Genomic DNA, 19530 nt, shown 5'->3' with positions numbered 1-19530 from the left:
ACAGCACACTGGAGGTTAAGTCATTCACTAAATAGGGAGCAAGTGTGCATCCTATAACTTTCCTAAGCAGCTTAGTGCATTCACTTCTAACATCTGATCAAAAGTTCCGTTTCTGGGCCACTTCTATTAAAATTAATGGGAGAAATTGGAATGCTCAACCAAGGAGCTCTAGTGACCAACGGTCAACAGATGTAGAAAGGAAGTCCCGCCTTACAGATAAAAGAGCCAATCCATATTTAGATACAGGCATCGCTTGTCAATCAACTCACTAATGCGCATGCACATTAGCTATACAAGCCAGGAAAATTGCGTGTTTTAGCATAATATGAGGTCAAGAAGCACAATTTATGATTCCAATATTATCAAATTTTATTGCTGATTTGAAATATGTTCTTTTATCGTAATTTTGACCCCATTCAAGTAGATAGGAGCTGCATTGGCATGACTGGAAATAGCCTCCGGGGAACATTACAAAGATGGCTGTCAGTGGACTGACTTGTTAGAATTTGGATGCTCCAAACGCATCCGTCTTATGCAGGTGTACATTGACGGGTCCTTAGACAAGCCCTCATAATAAATCTCTGACTGATTGACAAATTCACTTGCAAAATGGATTAATGGGAACTGTATGACAGTGATTGGCTTATGCACCTGGCACTTGCAGCTTGCCATATGTAGCAGAAGGGGCAGAGTTATCTGACCGTGTTGGACTGACAAAACAATCATAATTAATGGTGAATGTGGCAACAGCGGAATGTGGAAACGGGGAAACTTGGGACTTAAAATCAAAGGTAGGACTTTAATGTAACAACTCAAAAATGGCTTTTCAGCATAACATCCAAAGGAACATACAATGTGTTAAGTTGAAAAGTTAGCCATTCTCGGCTAATGTCTGGTAGCACTCTCTCGTCGCTGGCGTGGTCCCTTTATACCGCTCTCCCCAAAGATTACTGCAATTAGAAACAGGTGTTAGACATTATCAGGCTCAGGTGTGTGTACCCTTACTGCTTTCTCTCCGGACGAACGCTCGACCATGCCCCCGCTGCCACATATCCCCACCGCCTGACTCAGGCCGGGGAGACGTCGGCTTTATAGACAACTTAGATTTTTTTCTGGGGCTGACCTGCGTTGTTTAAGCATGATGGACTGCACCCCAACCACAGGGGCTTGCAGATGCTCACCCATAATATAGTGCAAGGTATTTCATCATGACTACCTACACCACCTACTTCTGTTGATTTTATAAATTCCATCATCTCAACTCGATACAACACTGCCAACAGAGCAATAAAGGGACCAAACATAAAAAACTTGGTTATAGTTCCTGTAAACAGGAACATATTTTCTGCTGTAAAACGGATAGAAATCAACATGCTCTTTTTAACATAAGGGTGTTAACAAACAAATATTTTTGTATCACTGACTACATCAGTAATCATAATCTAGACTGTCTTTTTTTTTTTTTACTGTGACCTGGCTGGGCACAGATGCACCTGCCACACTGACTGAGGCCTGTCCATCCAGCTACACCTTTTCCTATTTGTCCAGAGAGGGGAAAAAAGGGTGTATGGACAGCTGCAATCTACAGAGAGACACTGAAGGGCAGGGAAGGGCAGACTGCTTTTTAGTACAATCCTGGTAAATCCTACAACTACCTAGAGTATCGAGGTTCCAGGTTGTAAACGTGAAGAGTTTGCTGGCTACTTCAGGGAGAAAATAACTGACATTAGATCTGGTATATGCCAGCAAAACAAGCACACTGTACTTTTACCTATATCCTATATACAGAGTGATGTCAAGTTGGAACGTTTTGACCTGGTTGATGCTGAAACTGTCAGGAAAATAGTAACAGAACTGAAACCCTCCACGTTCCCTTGTCCCAATTCCAACTTCCCTTTTTAAAACTTTTTTTAATTCTGTATCTGAAGACATCCTTGCCATAGTAAATCACTCCCTACAGCATGGTGTTTTCTCCACTGATTTTAAAACCACTTTAGTAAAACCTCTATTAAAGAAAGGAAACCTGGATATTTTAACACCCTGCAATTATGGACCCATTACAAATCTCCCATTTTTAAACAATATTTTAGAGAAACTTGTTTTTAATCTGCTACAGTTGAAGTCAGAAGTTTACATACACTTAGGTTGAAGTCATTAAAACTCATTTTTTAACCACTCCACAGATTTCATATTAGTAAACTATAATTTTGGCAAGTCGTTTAGGACATCTACTTTGTGCATGACACGAGTAATTTTTCCAACAATTGTTTACAGACTGATTGTTTCACTTTTAATTGACTATATCACAGTTCCAGTGGGTCAGAAGTTTACATACACTAAGTTAACTATGCCTTTAAGCAGCTTGGAAAATTCCAGAAAATGATATCAAGCCTTTAGGCAATTAGACAATTAACTTCTGATGGGCTTATTGGAGTCAACTGGAGGTGTACGTGTGGATATATTTTAAGGCCTACCTTCAAACTCAGTGCCTCTTTGCTTGACATCATGGGAAAATCAAAAGAAATCAGCCAAGACCTCAGAAAAAACATTGTGGACCTCCACAAGTCTGATTCATCCTTGGGAGCAATTTTCAAATGCCTGAAGGTACCACGTTCATCTGTACAAACAATAGTACGCAAGTATAAACACAATGGGACCACACAGCCATCATACCACTCGGGAAGAAGACGCATTCTGTCCTCTAGAGATGAACGTAGTTTGGTGCGAAAAGTGCAAAACTACAGCAAAGGACCTTGTGAAGATGCTGGAGGAAACAGGTAGACAAGTATCTATATCCACAGTAAAACGAGTCTCATATCGACAATAACCTGAAAGGTTGCTCAGGAAGGAAGAAGCCACTTCTCAAAAACCGCCATAAAAAAGCCAGACAACAGTTTGCAAGTGCACATGTGGACGGAGATCTTACTTTTTGGAGAAATGTCCTCTGGTCTGATGAAACAAAATTTAACTGGTTGGCCATAATGACCATCGATATGTTTGGAGGAAAAAGGGTGAGGCTTGCAAGCCGAAGAATACCATCCCAACCGTGAAGCATGGGGGTGGCAGCATCATGTTGTGGGGGTGCTTTGCTGCAGGAGGGACTGGTGCACTTCACAAAATAGATGGCATAATGAGGGGAGAAAATGATGTAGATATATTGAAGCAACATCTCAAGACATCAGCCAGGAAGTTAAAGCTCAGTCGCAAATGGGACTTCCAAATGGACAATGACCCCAAGCATACCTCAAGTTGTGGCAAAATGGTTTAAGGACAACAAAGTCAAGGTATTGTAGTGAACATCACAAAGCCCTGACCTCAATCCGATAGAACATTTCTGGGCAGAACTGAAAAAGCGTGTGCGAGCAAGGAGGCCTACAAACCTGACTCAGTTACACCAGTTCTGTCTGGAGGAATGGGACAAAATTCCAGCAACTTATTGTGAGAAGCTTGTGGAAGGCTCCCCAAAACATTTGACGCAAGTTAAACAATTTAAAGGCAATGCTACCAAATACTGACAAAGTGTATGCAAACTTCTGACCCACTGGGAATGTGATGAAAGAAATAAAAGCCAAAATAAATAATTCTCTCTACTATTATTCTGATATTTCACATTCTTAAAATAAAGTAGTGATCCTTACTGACCTAAGACGGAATGTTTTCTTTGATTAAATGTCAGGAATTGTGAAAAACTGAGTTTAAATATATTTGGCTAAGGTGTATGTAAACTTCTGACTTCAACTGTAAGTACGTTCTTAAACGCAAACACAAAACTAGAAATGTTTCAGTCATGTTTTAGAACATATCACAGCACGGAGACAGCCCGGCTAAAAGCAGTGAACGATATCAGAAAAAATCTTGACTGCAACAGATGGATATGGATGTAGAAGCCTTCAGTTCTGCCTTTGATACAGACACTTTTAGATAGATGAAGTGAGCATGTTGGCCTGTCTGGAACTGTTTTTAATTGGTTTACATCATATCTTTGTGGAAGAAATTTTTTTATCTATAGATGACCACTTTTCCAAACACTGAGTTTACCTGTGGGGTACCACAAGGATCAATTTTGGGACTGTTACTTTTTAATTTATACATGTTACCCCTGGGCAGTTTCATCAGGAGGCACGGGATTTTAACGGGAAGTTACACAGTGGTAAACACTCAAATTTCCCAACTTTTTTAGGCATTTTGCAATCATCTGATTTGAAATAAGTGTATATTTATAAAAACAAACAATTAAATTCACACAGTAAAAAAACAAAACAAAAATGTGTTGCAGTGCTTTCAGTGTAGCATAGGATGAATATGATTTACAAATAAGTCCTTTTTGTTTTTAATAGCACTATGACAATGAAAATAAACTGTTCCTTGTGGTTTAGAAAGACTAAAACTGTGGTGCTTTAGCAGTTTTGAGTGGATTACAGCATCTCTAACTACTCAGTGTTTGACTTTTTACCTGTCAATAATCACAAGATGTTTCTGAGATCCTCCTGCTGAATCTAGTGTTGATTGTGTTGTGTCTCCAGTCCAGCAGGAGTCGGTATGAAGCTCTTTAGTCCGCCGGTAAACTCACTAAACAAAGAAAGAAGAACTCACAGTTTGTTTAGATGTTCAGCTGCTGCGTCTTTCATACATTTATGTCACTTATCTGTTTCTATTCTTGATGATTTCCTCTCTTTCATGACAGCAAACCAAACGTTTTCTCTTTGTTTTGACAAGAGCTTTAAATATCCTGTTTCAGGAGTCTTATTGAGTTTTTGTGTTGAGATGTTGAAGATGAGTTTGCAGGTGGATTTGATGTGCTGTAAATCAGTAGGAACTGATCTGTCCATGCTGGATATTGATGATTTGATGACAGAAATCTCTCAGCTGAAGAAAGAGGTGGCGTTACTGGAGGCAAAGCTGAGGGAAAGAGGAGATCCACTGAACGGAGAGGTTTGTACAGCTGTTAAATATATCAAGAGTCCAGATGAGTCAGTACAGTGATTGTGTTGTGTTTGTCAGGAGCTGGAGAAGGTTTCCTGTCAATCTTCAGTGTGTGTGACTGATGGGACCTCCACAGAATGTCAGGATTCAGTGTGGAGCGTCAGAGATCAGAGATCTGAACAGAGATCCAGAGACACACAGGACTCAGAGCTCAGCCTCACTTTACTCTGTTATACTGACACTCAGGAGAGTGTGTGTGACAGTAATCAGGGTGATCAAACCTCCACAGAGTCTCTGGCTTCTGTCTGTAACGCTGGAGAACAGCAGATGCTGCAGATACCATTGAAGATGTGTTCAGTGAAGCTGCTGGACTGCAGGAACCTGATGGAGATGAGAGGAGAAACCACAGCAAAGGAACAACATGATGATCACGATGAAAATCATGATGAGGATGTGTATTTTATTATTTCAGGTATGTTCATTCACTTAATGTCATATGTTCTCAACCATCTACAGACACGTTGGAGAATTTATCGCCACTGGCTGGTAAAAAAAATTTTTATTCCCAAGACTTTTGACAATATGTAAGCTTAATGCAACTGAAAACTAAAACGATATTAATAAAACCAAGAAGGGTGCATCATCATATATAACATATATGTATGTATGTGTATGTGTGTATATGTATGTGTGTATATATATATATATATATATATATATATATATATATATATTAGTTTTCATATATGATTTCATGCAATTTAACAAAAAATATTCACAACGTTGAAACCTAATGAAAATATAATTAATAATTATATTATAAAGTTCTCTTGAAATGCCTTCAATAATAGAACTCAACAAAAGATAGAGTCAGAGATAGATAGATGTGGAGATAGATGCAGAGATAGATAGATAGATAGATACGGAGATAGATGCGGAGATAGAGAGATACGGAGACAGATAGATAGATAAATGCGGAGACAGATAGATAGATGCGGAGACAGATAGATAGATGCGGAGACAGATAGATAGATAGATAGATAGATGGACGCCGAGTTAGATGGATGCCGAGATAGATAGATGGATGCGGAGGTAGATGGATACGGAGGTAGATGCCGAGGTAGATGGATACGGAGGTAGATGGATGCCGAGGTGGATGCGGAGATAGATGGATGCGGAGGTGGATGCGGAGATAGATGGATGCGGAGGTGGATGCCGAGGTGGATGGATGCGGAGGTGGATGCCGAGGTGGATGGATGCGGAGGTGGATGCCGAGGCGGATGGATGCGGAGGTGGATGCCGAGGCAGATAGATGGATACGGAGATAGATGCGGAGGCAGATAGATGGATACGGAGATAGATGCGGAGGCAGATAGATGGATACGGAGATAGATGCGGAGGTAGATGGATACGGAGATAGATGCGGAGGTAGATAGATGGATGCGGAGATAGATGCGTAGATACATAGTTAGATGCGGAGATAGATGCAGAGATACAGAGGATAGATGCGGAGATAGATAGATATGGGGATAGATAGATGCGGAGATAGATAGATAGATACGGAGATAGATGCGGAGATAGATACGGAGATAGATGCGTAGACAGATAGATGCGGAGATGTGTAGATAGATAGATAGATGCAGAGATAGATAGATGCGTAGACAGATAGATAGATGCGGAGATATAAAGATGCGGAGATGTGTAGATAGATAGATGCGGAGATAGATAGATAGATACGGAGATAGATGCGTAGACAGATAGATAGATGCGGAGATAGATAGATGCGGAGATGTGTAGATAGATAGATGCGTAGACAGATAGATAGATGCGGAGATGTGTAGATAGATAGATAGATAGATGCGGAGATAGATAGATAGATACGGAGATAGATGCGTAGATAGATACGGAGATAGATAGATGCGGAGATAGATACGGAGATAGACAGATACAGAGATAGATGCGGAGATACAGAGATAGATGCGTAGATAGATATGGAGATAGACAGATACGGAGATAGATACAGAGATAGACAGATACAGAGATAGATGCGGAGATAGATGTGTAGATAGATACAGAGATAGATGCGTAGATAGTTATGGAGATAGATGCGGAGATAGATGCGGAGATAGAGAGATGTGGAGATAGATAGATTGATAGATAGATAGATGCGGAGATAGATAGATAGATACGGAGATAGATGCGGAGATAGATAGATAGATGCGGAGATAGATAGATACGGAGATAGATGCGGAGATAGACAGATAGATAGATAGATATAGAGAAAGATGCCCAGATAGATAAATAGATAGATACAGAGATAGATGCCGAGATAGATAGATGCCGAGATAGATAGATAGATGGATGCCGAGGTAGATGCCGAGATAGATAGATGGATGCCGAGGTAGATGCCGAGATAGCTAGATAGATAGATGCGGAGATAGATGCTGAGATAGATAGATAGATAGATATGGAAATAGATGCCAAGATAGATAGATAGATGGATACGGAGGTAGATGCCGAGATAGATAGATGGATACGGAGGTAGATGCCGAGATAGATAGAAGCGGAGATAGATAGATGCGGAGATAGAGAGATGCGGAGATATATAGATTGATAGATAGATAGATGCGGAGATAGATAGATACGGAGATAGATGTGGAGATAGATAGATGGATGCCGAGGTAGATGCCGAGATAGATAGATAGATACAGAGATAGATGCCGAGATAGACATATAGATACAGAGATAGATGCCGAGATAGATAGATAGATAGATAGATAGATACAGAGATAGATGCCGAGATAGATAGATAGATAGACAGATAGATAAATAGATAGATACAGAGATAGATGGATGCAGAGGTAGATGCCGAGGTAGATGAATGCGGAGGTAGATGCCGAGGGAGATGGATACGGAGGTAGATGGATGTCAAGATAGATAGATACAGAGGTAAATGGATGCTGAGATAGATAGATGGATACGGAGGAGGTAGATGGATATGGATGTAGATGGATGCCGAGATAGATGGCGAGATAGATACGGAGATAGATGGATACAGAGGTAGATGGATACAGAGACAGATAGATACGGAGGTAAATGGATGCCGAGATAGATGCCAAGACAGATAGATAGATGGATACGGAGGTAGATGCCGAGGCAGATGGATACGGAGGAGGATGCCGAGGCAGATGGATACGGAGGAGGATGCCGAGGCAGATGGATACGGAGGTGGATGCCGAGGCAGATGGATACGGAGATAGATGCCGAGGTAGATGGATACAGAGGTAGATGGATGCCGAGATAGATAGACAGATAGGGAGATAGATGCCGAGATGAATGCGGAGGTAGATGGATGCGGAGGTAGATGGATACAGAGGTAGTTGCGGAGGTAGATAGATACGGAGGTAGATGCCGAGGTAGATAGATGCGGAGGTAGATGCCGAGATAGATAGATAGATACGGAGATAGATGCCTAGATAGATAGAAACGGAGATAGATGCCGAGATAGATAGATGTGGAGGTAGATAGATGGATACGGAGGTAGATAGCTGGATACAGAGGTAGATGCGGAGGTAGATAGATGAATGCGGAGGTAGATAGATGGATATGGAGATAGATAGATGCGGAGATAGATGTGGAGATACATGCATAAATAGATAGATAGATACGGAGATAGATGCATAGATACATAGATGCGGAGATACGGAAGATAGATGCAGAGATATGGAGGATAGATGCGGAGATACGGAGGATAGATGCGGAGATAGATAGATACGGAGATAGATGCATAGATAGATAGATGCGTAGATAGATTGATAGATGCGCAGATAGATAGATAGATGCATAGATTGATAGATGCATAGATAGATGCATTGATTGATAGATGCGTAGATAGATAGATAGATGCGTAGATAGATACAGAGATAGATGCCGAGATAGATAGATACGGAGATAGATGCCGAGATAGATAGATAGATAGATACGGAGATAGATGGATGCAGAGGTAGATGCCGAGGTAGATGAATGCGGAGGTAGATGCCGAGGTAGATGGATATGGAGGTAGATGCTGAGGGAGATGGATACGGAGGTAGATGGATGTCAAGATAGATAGATACAGAGGTAAATGGATGCCGAGATAGATAGATGGATACGGAGGAGGTAGATGGATATGGATGTAGGTGGATGCCGAGATAGATGGCGAGGTAGATACGGAGATAGATGGATACAGAGATAGATAGATAGATACGGAGGTAAATGGATGCCGAGATAGATGCCGAGATAGATGGATGGATTCGGAGGTAGATGCCGAGGTAGATGGATACGGAGGCGGATGCCGAGGCAGATGGATATGGAGGAGGATGCCGAGGCAGATGGATACGGAGGTGGATGCGGAGGCAGATGGATGCGGAGGCAGATGGATGCAGAGGTAGATGCCGAGGCAGATGGATACGGAGATAGATGCCGAGGTAGATGGATACAGAGGTAGATGGATGCCAAGATAGATAGACAGATAGGGAGATAGATTCCGAGATGGATGCGGAGGTAGATGGATGCGGAGGTAGATGGATACGGAGGTAGTTGCGGAGGTAGGTAGATGCGGAGGTAGATGCCGAGGTAGATAGATGCGGAGGTAGATGCCAAGATAGATAGATAGATACGGAGATAGATACCTAGATAGACAGAAATGGAGATAGATGTCTAGATAGATAGATACGGAGATAGATGCCGAGATAGATGGATACGGAGGTAGATGCGGAGGTAGATAGATGAATGTGGAGATAGATGCGGAGATAGATGCATAAATAGATAGATAGATACGGAGATAGATGCATAGATACATAGATGCGGAGATACGGAGGATAGATGCGGAGATACGGAGGATAGATGCGGAGATATGGAGGATAGATGCGTAGATAGATGCGTAGATAGATTGATAGATGCGTAGATAGATAGATGCATTGATTGATAGATGCGTAGATAGATAGATGCGTAGATAGATACAGAGATAGATAGATAGATGCGGAGGTAGATGGATACGGAGATAGATGCGGAGGTAGATAGAAGGATATGGAGATAGATGCGGAGGTAGATAGATGGATACGGAGATAGATGCGGAGGTAGATAGATGGTTGCAGAGATAGATGCGGAGATGGATAGATACAGAGATAGATGTGTAGATAGATAGATAGATGCGGAGATGCGGAGGATAAATGCAGAGATAGATAGATGCAGAGGTATATGGATACGGAGATAGATGCGGAGGTAGATAAATGGATACGGAGATAGATGCGGAGGAAGATGGATACGGAGATAGATGCGGAGGTAGACAGATGGATGCGGAGATAGATGCGGAGATAGATGTGTAGATAGATAGATGTGGAGATACGGAGGATAGATGCGGAGATAGATGCGGAGATAGGGAGGATAGATGCGGAGATAGATACGGAGATAGATAGATAGATGCGTAGATAGATAGATGCAGAGATAGATAGATACGGAGATAGATGTGTAGATAGATAGATAGATTGATAGATACAGAGATAGATGCATAGATGCGTACATGGATAGATAGATGTGTAGATAGATAGATACGGAGATAGATGCAGAGGTAGATAGATGGATACGGAGATAGGTGCGGAGGTAGATAGATGGATACGGAGATAGGTGCGGAGGTAGATAGATGGATACGGAGATAGATGCGGAGGTAGATAGATGGATACGGAGATAGATGCGGAGGTAGATGGATACGGAGATAGATGCGGAGGTAGATAGATGGATACAGAGGTAGATGCCGAGATAGATAGAGAGATGCGGAGATAGATAGATTGATAGATAGATGCGGAGATAGATAGATAGATAGATGCGGAGATAGATAGATAGATGCGGAGATAGATAGATACAGAGATAGATGCCGAGATAGATAGATAGATACAGAGATAGATGCCGAGATAGATAGATAGATAGATACGGAGATAGATGCCGAGATAGATAGATACGGAGATAGATGCCGAGATAGATAGATAGATGGATGCCGAGGTAGATGCCGAGATAGATAGATGGATGCCGAGGTAGATGCCAAGATAGATAGATAGATAGATGCTGAGATAGATAGATAGATGCCGAGATAGATAGATAGATGGATGCCGAGGTAGATGCCGAGATAGATGCATGCCGAGGTAGATGCCGAGATAGATAGATAGATAGATGCTGAGATAGATAGATAGATAGATACGGAGATAGATGCCGAGATAGATAGATAAATACGGAGATAGATGCCGAGATAGATAGATAGATATGGAGGTAGATTCCGAGGTAGATGGCTGCCGTGGTAGATGGCTGCCGAGTTAGATGGATACGGAGGTAGATGGATGCCGAGGTAGATGGATACGGAGGTAGATGGATGCCGAGATAGATGCCAAGATAGATATTAAATAGGTGGATGCGGAGGTAGATGGATGCCGGGGTGGATGGATAGATAGATGGATGTGGAGGTAGATGGATGCCGAGGTAGGTAGATAGATAGATAGATACGGAGATAGATGGATGCAGAGGTAGATGCCGAGGTAGATAGATGCGGAGGTAGATGCCGAGGTAGATAGATGCGGAAGTAGATGCCGAGATAGATAGATAGATAGATAGATACGGAGATAGATGCCTAGATAGATAGAAACGGAGATAGATGCCTAGATAGATAGATACGGAGATAGATGCCGAGATAGATAGATGTGGAGGTACATAGATGGATACGGAGGTAGATAGATGCGGAGATAGATAGATGGATATGGAGGTAGATAGACGCGGAGATAGATAGATGGATACGGAGGTAGATGCGGAGGTAGATAGATGAATGCGGAGATAAATGCGGAGGTAGATAGATGGATATGGAGATAGATAGATGCGGAGATAGATAAATAGATGCGGAGATAGATGCGGAGATACGGAGGATAGATGCGGAGATAGATAGATGCGGAGATAGATGCATAGATTGATAGATGCGTAGATAGATAGATGCATAGATAGATAGATAGATGCATTGATTGATAGATGTGTAGATAGATACAGAGATAGATAGATAGATGCGGAGGTAGATAGATGGATACGGAGATAGATGTGGAGGTAGATAGATGGATATGGAGATAGATGCGGAGGTAGATAGATGGATATGGAGATAGATGAGGAGGTAGATAGATGGATACGGAGATAGATGCGGAGGTAGATAGATGGATGCGTAGATAGATACGGAGGATAGATGTGGAGATAGATAGATAGATGCAGAGGTAGATAGATGGATACAGAGATAGATGCGGAGGTAGATAGATGGATGCGTAGATAGATGCGGAGATAGATACGGAGGATAGATGCGGAGATAGATAGATGCAGAGGTAGATAGCTGGATACGGAGATAGATGCGGAGGTAGATAGATGGATGCGGAGATAGATGCGGAGATAGATACGGAGGATAGATGCGGAGATAGATAGATAGATGCAGAGGTAGATAGCTGGATACGGAGATAGATGCGGAGGAAGATGGATATGGAGATAGATGCAGAGGTAGATAGATGGATGCGGAGATAGATGCGGAGGTAGATAGATGGATACGGAGATAGATGCGGAGGAAGATGGATACGGAGATAGATGCGGAGGTAGACAGATAGATGCGGAGATAGATGTGTAGAGAGATAGATGCGGAGATACGGAGGATAGATGCGGAGATAGATAGATGCGGAGATAGATAGATGCGGAGATACGGAGGATAGATGCAGAGATAGATACGGAGATAGATAGATAGATGCGTAGATAGATAGATGCAGAGATAGATAGATGCGGAGATAGATGCGTAGATAGATAGATGCGGAGATACGGAGGATAGATGCAGAGATAGATACGGAGATAGATAGATAGATGCGTAGATAGATAGATGCAGAGATAGATAGATACGGAGATAGATGTGTAGATAGATAGATAGATTGATAGATACGGAGATAGATGCGTAGATGGATAGATAGATGTGGAGATAGATAGTTAAGGAGATAGATGCAGAGGTAGATAGATGGATACGGAGATAGGTGCGGAGGTAGATAGATGGATACGGAGATAGATGCGGAGGTAGATAGATGGATACGGAGATAGATGCGGAGGTAGATAGATAGATAGATGGATATGGAGGTAGATGCCGAGATAGATAGAGAGATGCGGAGATAGATAGATTGATAGATAGATGCGGAGATAGATAGATAGATGCGGAGATAGATAGATACAGAGATAGATGCCGAGATAGATAGATAGATACAGAGATAGATGCCGAGATAGATAGATACGGAGATAGATGCCGAGATAGATAGATACGGAGATAGATGCCGAGATAGATAGATAGATGGATGCCGAGGTAGATGCCGAGATAGATAGATGCGGAGTAGATGCCGAGATAGATAGATAGATAGATAGATACGGAGATAGATGCCTAGATAGATAGAAACGGAGATAGATGCCTATATAGATAGATACGGAGATAGATGCCGAGATAGATAGATGTGGAGGTACATAGATGGATATGGAGGTAGATAGATGCGGAGATAGATAGATGGATATGGAGGTAGATAGATGCGAAGATAGATAGATGGATACGGAGGTAGATGCGGAGGTAGATAGATGAATGCGGAGATAAATGCGGAGGTAGATAGATGGATATGGAGATAGATAGATGCGGAGATAGATAAATAGATGCGGAGATAGATGCGGAGATAGATGCGTAAATAGATAGATAGATGCGGAGATAGATGCGGAGATACGGAGGATAGATGCGGAGATAGATAGATGCATAGATAGATTCGTAGATAGATTGATAGATGCGTAGATAGATTGATAGATGCGTAGATAGATAGATGCATAGATAGATAGATAGATAGATAGATGCATTGATTGATAGATGTGTAGATAGATACAGAGATAGATAGATAGATGCGGAGGTAGATAGATGGATACGGAGATAGATGTGGAGGTAGATAGATGGATATGGAGATAGATGCGGAGGTAGATAGATGGATATGGAGATAGATGCGGAGGTAGATAGATGATACGGAGATAGATGCGGAGATAGATACGGAGGATAGATGCGGAGATAGATAGATAGATGCAGAGGTAGATAGATGGATACAGAGATAGATGCGGAGGTAGATAGATGGATGCGTAGATAGATGCGGAGATAGATACGGAGGATAGATGCGGAGATAGATAGATAGATGCAGAGGTAGATAGATGGATACAGAGATAGATGCGGAGGTAGATAGATGGATGCGTAGATAGATGCGGAGATAGATAGATGCAGAGGTAGATAGCTGGATACGGAGATAGATGCGGAGGTAGATAGATGCGGAGGAAGATGGATATGGAGATAGATGCAGAGGTAGATAAATGGATGCGGAGATAGATAGATGCGGAGATGGATAGATACAGAGATAGATGTGTAGATAGATAGATGCGGAGATACGGAGGATAGATGTGTAGATAGATGCGTAGATAGATAGATAGATGCGGAGATAGATAGATCCGGAGATAGATGTGTAGATAGATAGATCCGGAGATAGATGCATAGATAGATAGATACGGAGATAGATGCGGAGATAGATACGGAGGATAGATGCGGAGATAGATAGATAGATGCAGAGGTAGATAGATGGATACGGAGATAGATGCGGAAGTAGATAGATGGATTCGGAGATAGATGCGGAGGTAGATAGATGCGGAGATGGATAGATACAGAGATAGATGTGTATATAGATAGATGCGGAGATACGGAGGATAGATGCGGAGATAGATGCGTAGATAGATAGATAGACGCGGAGATAGATAGATACAGAGATAGATGTGCAGATAGATAGATGCGGAGATACGGAGGATAGATGCGGAGATAGATGCGTAGATAGATAGATAGATGCGGAGATAGATAGATACAGAGATAGATGTGTAGATAGATAGATAGATCCGGAAATAGATGCATAGATAGATAGATGCGGAGATAGATAGATAGATGCAGAGGTAGATAGATGGATTCGGAGATAGATGTGGAGGTAGATAGATGGATACGGAGATAGATGCGGAGGTAGATAGATGGATACGGAGATAGATGCAGAGATAGATAGATACGGAGATAGATGCGTAGATAGATAGATAGATAGATGCGGAGATAGGGAGGATAGATACGGAGATAGATAGATAGATGCGAAGATAGATGCGTAGATAGATAGATAGATGCGTAGATAGATAGATACATGTGTAGATAGATAGATACGGAGATAGATGCAGAGGTAGATAGATGGATGCAGAGATAGATGCAGAGATAGATAGATACGGAGATAGATGCGTAGATAGTTATGGAGATAGATGCGTAGATAGATGTGGAGATAGATGTGGAGATAGATCGATAGATAGATAGATGCATAAATAGATGGATGCAGAGATAGATCGATACAGAGATAGACAGATGCGGAGATAGATGCATAGATAGATATATAGATAGATAGATAGATACGGAGATAGATGCGTAGATAGATAGATAGCTACGTAGGTAGGTTGGTAGGTAGATACACAGACAGGCAGGAAGGCAGGCAGGCAGGCTAAAACACGATATGTTTTCATATAGTCACTTTTTTGCATGTCCTTCTATTTAGAAAACATTATTATCTAATTAAAGTCACAGATATGCATTGAAGTGAGGATAAACACATGGATGGATATTATTAATTCTGATGGATATTTTTCTCCACCTCAAGCCTTCCTCTCTAACCACACAACATCACATTCATTATAAATAGTTTGTGTAATATTTGCAATCGTACTATTATTTACTGTCATGTTCCTTGTAGAAAACAGTGATTCATCTGCTGGTGGAGAAACGGCTTCTACATCAAAACAGCGTTTGACAGCATCTGGTAAAAGAGTGTCACAGTCACGTTTAGTGAGACGTGAGAGAAGATGCACAGAAAATAAATTCTTCAAATGTAGGAGATGTGGGTGCAGCTTTTCTACCAAAGAAGAGAAGAAACTTCATTCAGAAGTGCACAGAAGAGAGGGGTTCCACTGTGATCAGTGCGGGAAGATTTTCTCAGCTCCTTCTACTCTACAAATTCACATGAGGACACACAGTGGTGAAAAGCCTTTTCAATGCAGTGAGTGTGACAAGTGTTTCACAACGAAAGGAAGTCTTGTTGCTCATAAGAGAATACACACGGGGGAGAAACCATACAAGTGTCCTCAGTGTGAGAAGGGATTCAGCTATGGACCCCAACTTAAGAAACACTTGCATATGCACACCAATGAGAGGCCGTATCTGTGCGGTGAATGTGGAAAAACATTTACGCAGTCATATAGTCTACAGTCGCATCAGAAAACACACTCTGAGGAGAAACCCTATCGATGCTCCCACTGTGATAAACATTACCGTCATAAGTCTCAGCTGATAATCCATGAGAGAATGCACACTGGAGAGAAACCTTACCTCTGCTCTCACTGTGGAAAGAGATTTTCTGATCCAGGTGATTTGAGAGTTCATGTAAGAGTGCACACGGGAGAAAAGCCTTATCACTGTAGCGTTTGTGGGAAGAATTTCAGTAAACATTGTAACTTAAAAAAGCACCAGAGGACACATACTGGAGAAAGACCTTACAAATGCACTCTGTGTGACAAAACATTTGCCTACCAAGATGTCCTGAAAACCCATCAGAGAGTGCATACAGGAGAGAAACCTTACAGCTGCTCTATCTGCGGGGAGAGATTCACTTATTTAGGATGTTTTAATACTCATCAGAAGAAACATGGTAAAAATCATTAAAAAGATAGTTCACCCAAAAAATTCTCTCATCATTTACTCACCCTCAAGCCATCCCAGATGTGTATGACTTTCTTTTTTCAGCAGAACACAGATGAAGATTTTTAGAAGAATATCTCAGCTCTGTAGATCCATACAATGCAGGTGAATAGGTGACAAAATTTTGAAGCTACAAAAAGCACAAAGGCAGCATAAAAGTAATCCATACAACTCCAGTGTTATAATCCATGTGTTCTGAAGTGAAATGATAGGTGTGGGTGAGAAACATATATTTTGAAGTCATTTTTTATCATAAATTCTCCTCCCTGCTCAGTAGTGGGCAATATGCAAGAAGAAATGTTAATCACCAAAAACAGAAGGAGAAAGTGAAAATGAAGTGAAAAAAAAAAAAAAAGACAAACATTGGACTGTTTCATCATTTCCCTTCTGAAGACAATGATTAAACCACCAAAGTCGTCTGGAGTACCTTTATGTTGTCCTTATGTGGATTTCAGAGCTTCAAAATGTTGGCACCCCTTGACTTGCATTGTATGGACCTACAGAGCTGCAATCTTCTAAAACTCTTCTTTGGTGTTCTGCAGAAGAAAGAAAGTCATTCACATCTAGGATGGCATAAAGGTAAGTAAATTATGAATTTTCATTTTTGGGTGAACTATCCCTTTAAGTATTTCCTACCTAATTCTGCTTTTAATTACACAATTCTGCTCTTAATTGCTATCAAATCACGCTTTTCTCTTTTCAGGTGATCGGCCTCAATTCTGATTCACAGTTGCCATTGTTTTCAATCTCAAAAGTGTGTAACAATTTTTATTAAAAAAAACATCAGATAAAAATGCTTTGCAAATGTCACTCTTCATTCCAGCCAACGTATGAATAATATCGATTCTTGTGATGAGGACTGGAAAGTTTGCCTTCATGTGATGATGATCGTCGCCACTAGAGGGTGATGTTCATGTAAACGCTGATGTTTCTTTTTGATAAATCACTCATCTGGTAAAAGGATTATTCTCATGTCAGGTAAAGCACATAAGAGCCGTACATGATACAGTTAGTACGCTTATTGTAAAATTTCAAGTTCTCATTCTAATGATTGGCAAATCTAAATATATAAATTCTAAAGTTGTATTGCTATATCGTTGAGCTGAATGTATATCTACTGTAATCTGAATATTCAAACATGTTAGCCTACAGTTTTAAATAATCACTGATAACTCATACTAAATCTCAGGACCTTATCTGTTGAATTAATTCAGGGTTGCTGCAGAGTTTTTACAATATAATTTAAGACTTTTTATGACCTTTTTCAAGACCTGAACAAATAAAATTATTACTGTATCCCCATACCAAAACAAACCCACACAATCTGAAAATAAATCCTGTATCACAGACTCTTACTTAAACAGGCAGGGGCACACATTCAGCATGGCCTAAACATTACATATCACCATTATATAAATAAATACAAATTAGAGGTCGACCAATATTGGATTTTGGTGATATGATAATGTGTTGAAAGGAAATTAATCTGCCAATAGCTTTTAAAATTGGTAGCCTATATTAAGTGTTCTTAGTCTTCCTGTGAAGGGGAGGGTCAGACAGAGGCTACAAGAGTCCAAATTGAATTAAATTCCAGATGCAGTTTTTAACCAGGGGGGAAATATTCACAGCGTGGAACTTTTAACTTTAAAGGCTGAAATACACCAGGGACTCTTATTTTGAAATGTTTGCGCAAGCTATTTAAACGGATCAGAATCAGAATGAGCTTTATTGCCAAGTATGCTTAAACATACAGAGAATTTGACTTGGTGACAGAAGCTTCCAGTGCACAAACAATACAACAACAATACAGAAATCATAAAAAATAGAATAAAGAATACAAATTAAGTGAATAGAATATAAAGTTTACATAAAAATACACAATAAGACAAAAATATACAAATACAACATGTCATATTCAGAGTGCAAGGGAATGTAATGTGCAGAAGAGGTAGGATATGTTAAATATATATAATTGACTAAGCTTGTTATTGCTCAGTGGGGCAGTTTTAACAGTTCATGAGATGCAAAGCATGAGGGAAAAAACTGTTCCTGTGCCTGACAGATCTGGTGCTCTGTAGCACTGGCCAGAAGGCAACAGTTCAAAGAGGTAGTGGGCTGGGTGAGTGGGGTCCAGAGTGATTTTCCCAGCTCTTCACTCTGGATGAGTACAATTTGTGGAGGTTGGGAAGGGGAGAACCAATAATCTGCTCAGCAGTCTGAACTGTCCTTTGTAGTCTTCTGATGTCTGATTTCATAGCTGAACCAAACTAGACAGATATTGAAGTGCAGAGGACAGACTCAATGACTGCTGAGTAGAACTGTATCAGCAGCGCCTGTGGCAGGTTGTACTTCCTCAGCTGGTGAAGGAAGTACAACCTCTGCTGGGCCTTTTTCACAATGGAGTCAATGTGGGTCTCCCACTTCAGGTCCTGTGAGATGGTAGTGCCTAGGAACCTGAATGGTGAGTGGGGTCAATGTTGGGGTGTTCCTTCTAAAGTCCACAATCATCTCCACCGTTTTGAGGATGTTCAGCTCCGGGCTGTTATGACTGCATCAGACAGCCACCTGTTCAACCTCCCTTCAGTATGCAGACTCATCGGCATCTTGGATGAGACCTATGACAGAAGTGTCATCTGTGAACTTCAGGACCTTAACAGAGGGGTCCTTGGCAATGCAGTCAATGGTATACAGGGAGAAGAGTAGTGGGGAGGGCACACATCCCTGAGGGACACCAGTGATGATCG

The 19530-nt window shown here is 41.2% G+C and overlaps 1 protein-coding gene and 1 long non-coding RNA gene across 2 annotated transcripts in view; one reads left to right on the top strand and one right to left on the bottom strand.

Annotated features, from left to right (window-relative positions):
- The window catches only part of LOC127444669 (uncharacterized), a 78644-nt gene that overhangs the window by 39221 nt on the left and 19893 nt on the right, over positions 1-19530 (bottom strand). The window lies entirely within an intron of this gene.
- LOC127444655 (zinc finger protein ZFP2-like) lies at positions 4474-17611 on the top strand. Its single transcript, XM_051704164.1, has 4 exons — positions 4474-4932; positions 5002-5395; positions 15786-16736; positions 17490-17611. The coding sequence occupies exons 1-4, from the start codon at positions 4540-4542 to the stop codon at positions 17507-17509; spliced, it is 1758 nt and encodes a 585-aa protein (XP_051560124.1). The 5' UTR covers positions 4474-4539; the 3' UTR covers positions 17510-17611.

This window comes from Myxocyprinus asiaticus, chromosome 8, assembly GCF_019703515.2.
Source record: "Myxocyprinus asiaticus isolate MX2 ecotype Aquarium Trade chromosome 8, UBuf_Myxa_2, whole genome shotgun sequence".
In the NCBI taxonomy this organism is placed as follows: domain Eukaryota; kingdom Metazoa; phylum Chordata; class Actinopteri; order Cypriniformes; family Catostomidae; genus Myxocyprinus; species Myxocyprinus asiaticus.
This window is presented reverse-complemented; position numbering and strand designations above follow the sequence as displayed.

Bases quoted from the DNA above. Each gene is read 5' to 3' on its own strand.
- LOC127444655 (XM_051704164.1), top strand. From the start codon at position 4,540: ATGAAGCTCTTTAGTCCGCCGGTAAACTCACTAAACAAAGAAAGAAGA. The intron at 5,396-15,785 runs GTATGTTCATTC...TGTTCCTTGTAG, and splicing joins TGTGTATTTTATTATTTCAG to AAAACAGTGATTCATCTGCT. The intron at 16,737-17,489 runs GTAAAAATCATT...TTCTCTTTTCAG, and splicing joins TACTCATCAGAAGAAACATG to GTGATCGGCCTCAATTCTGA.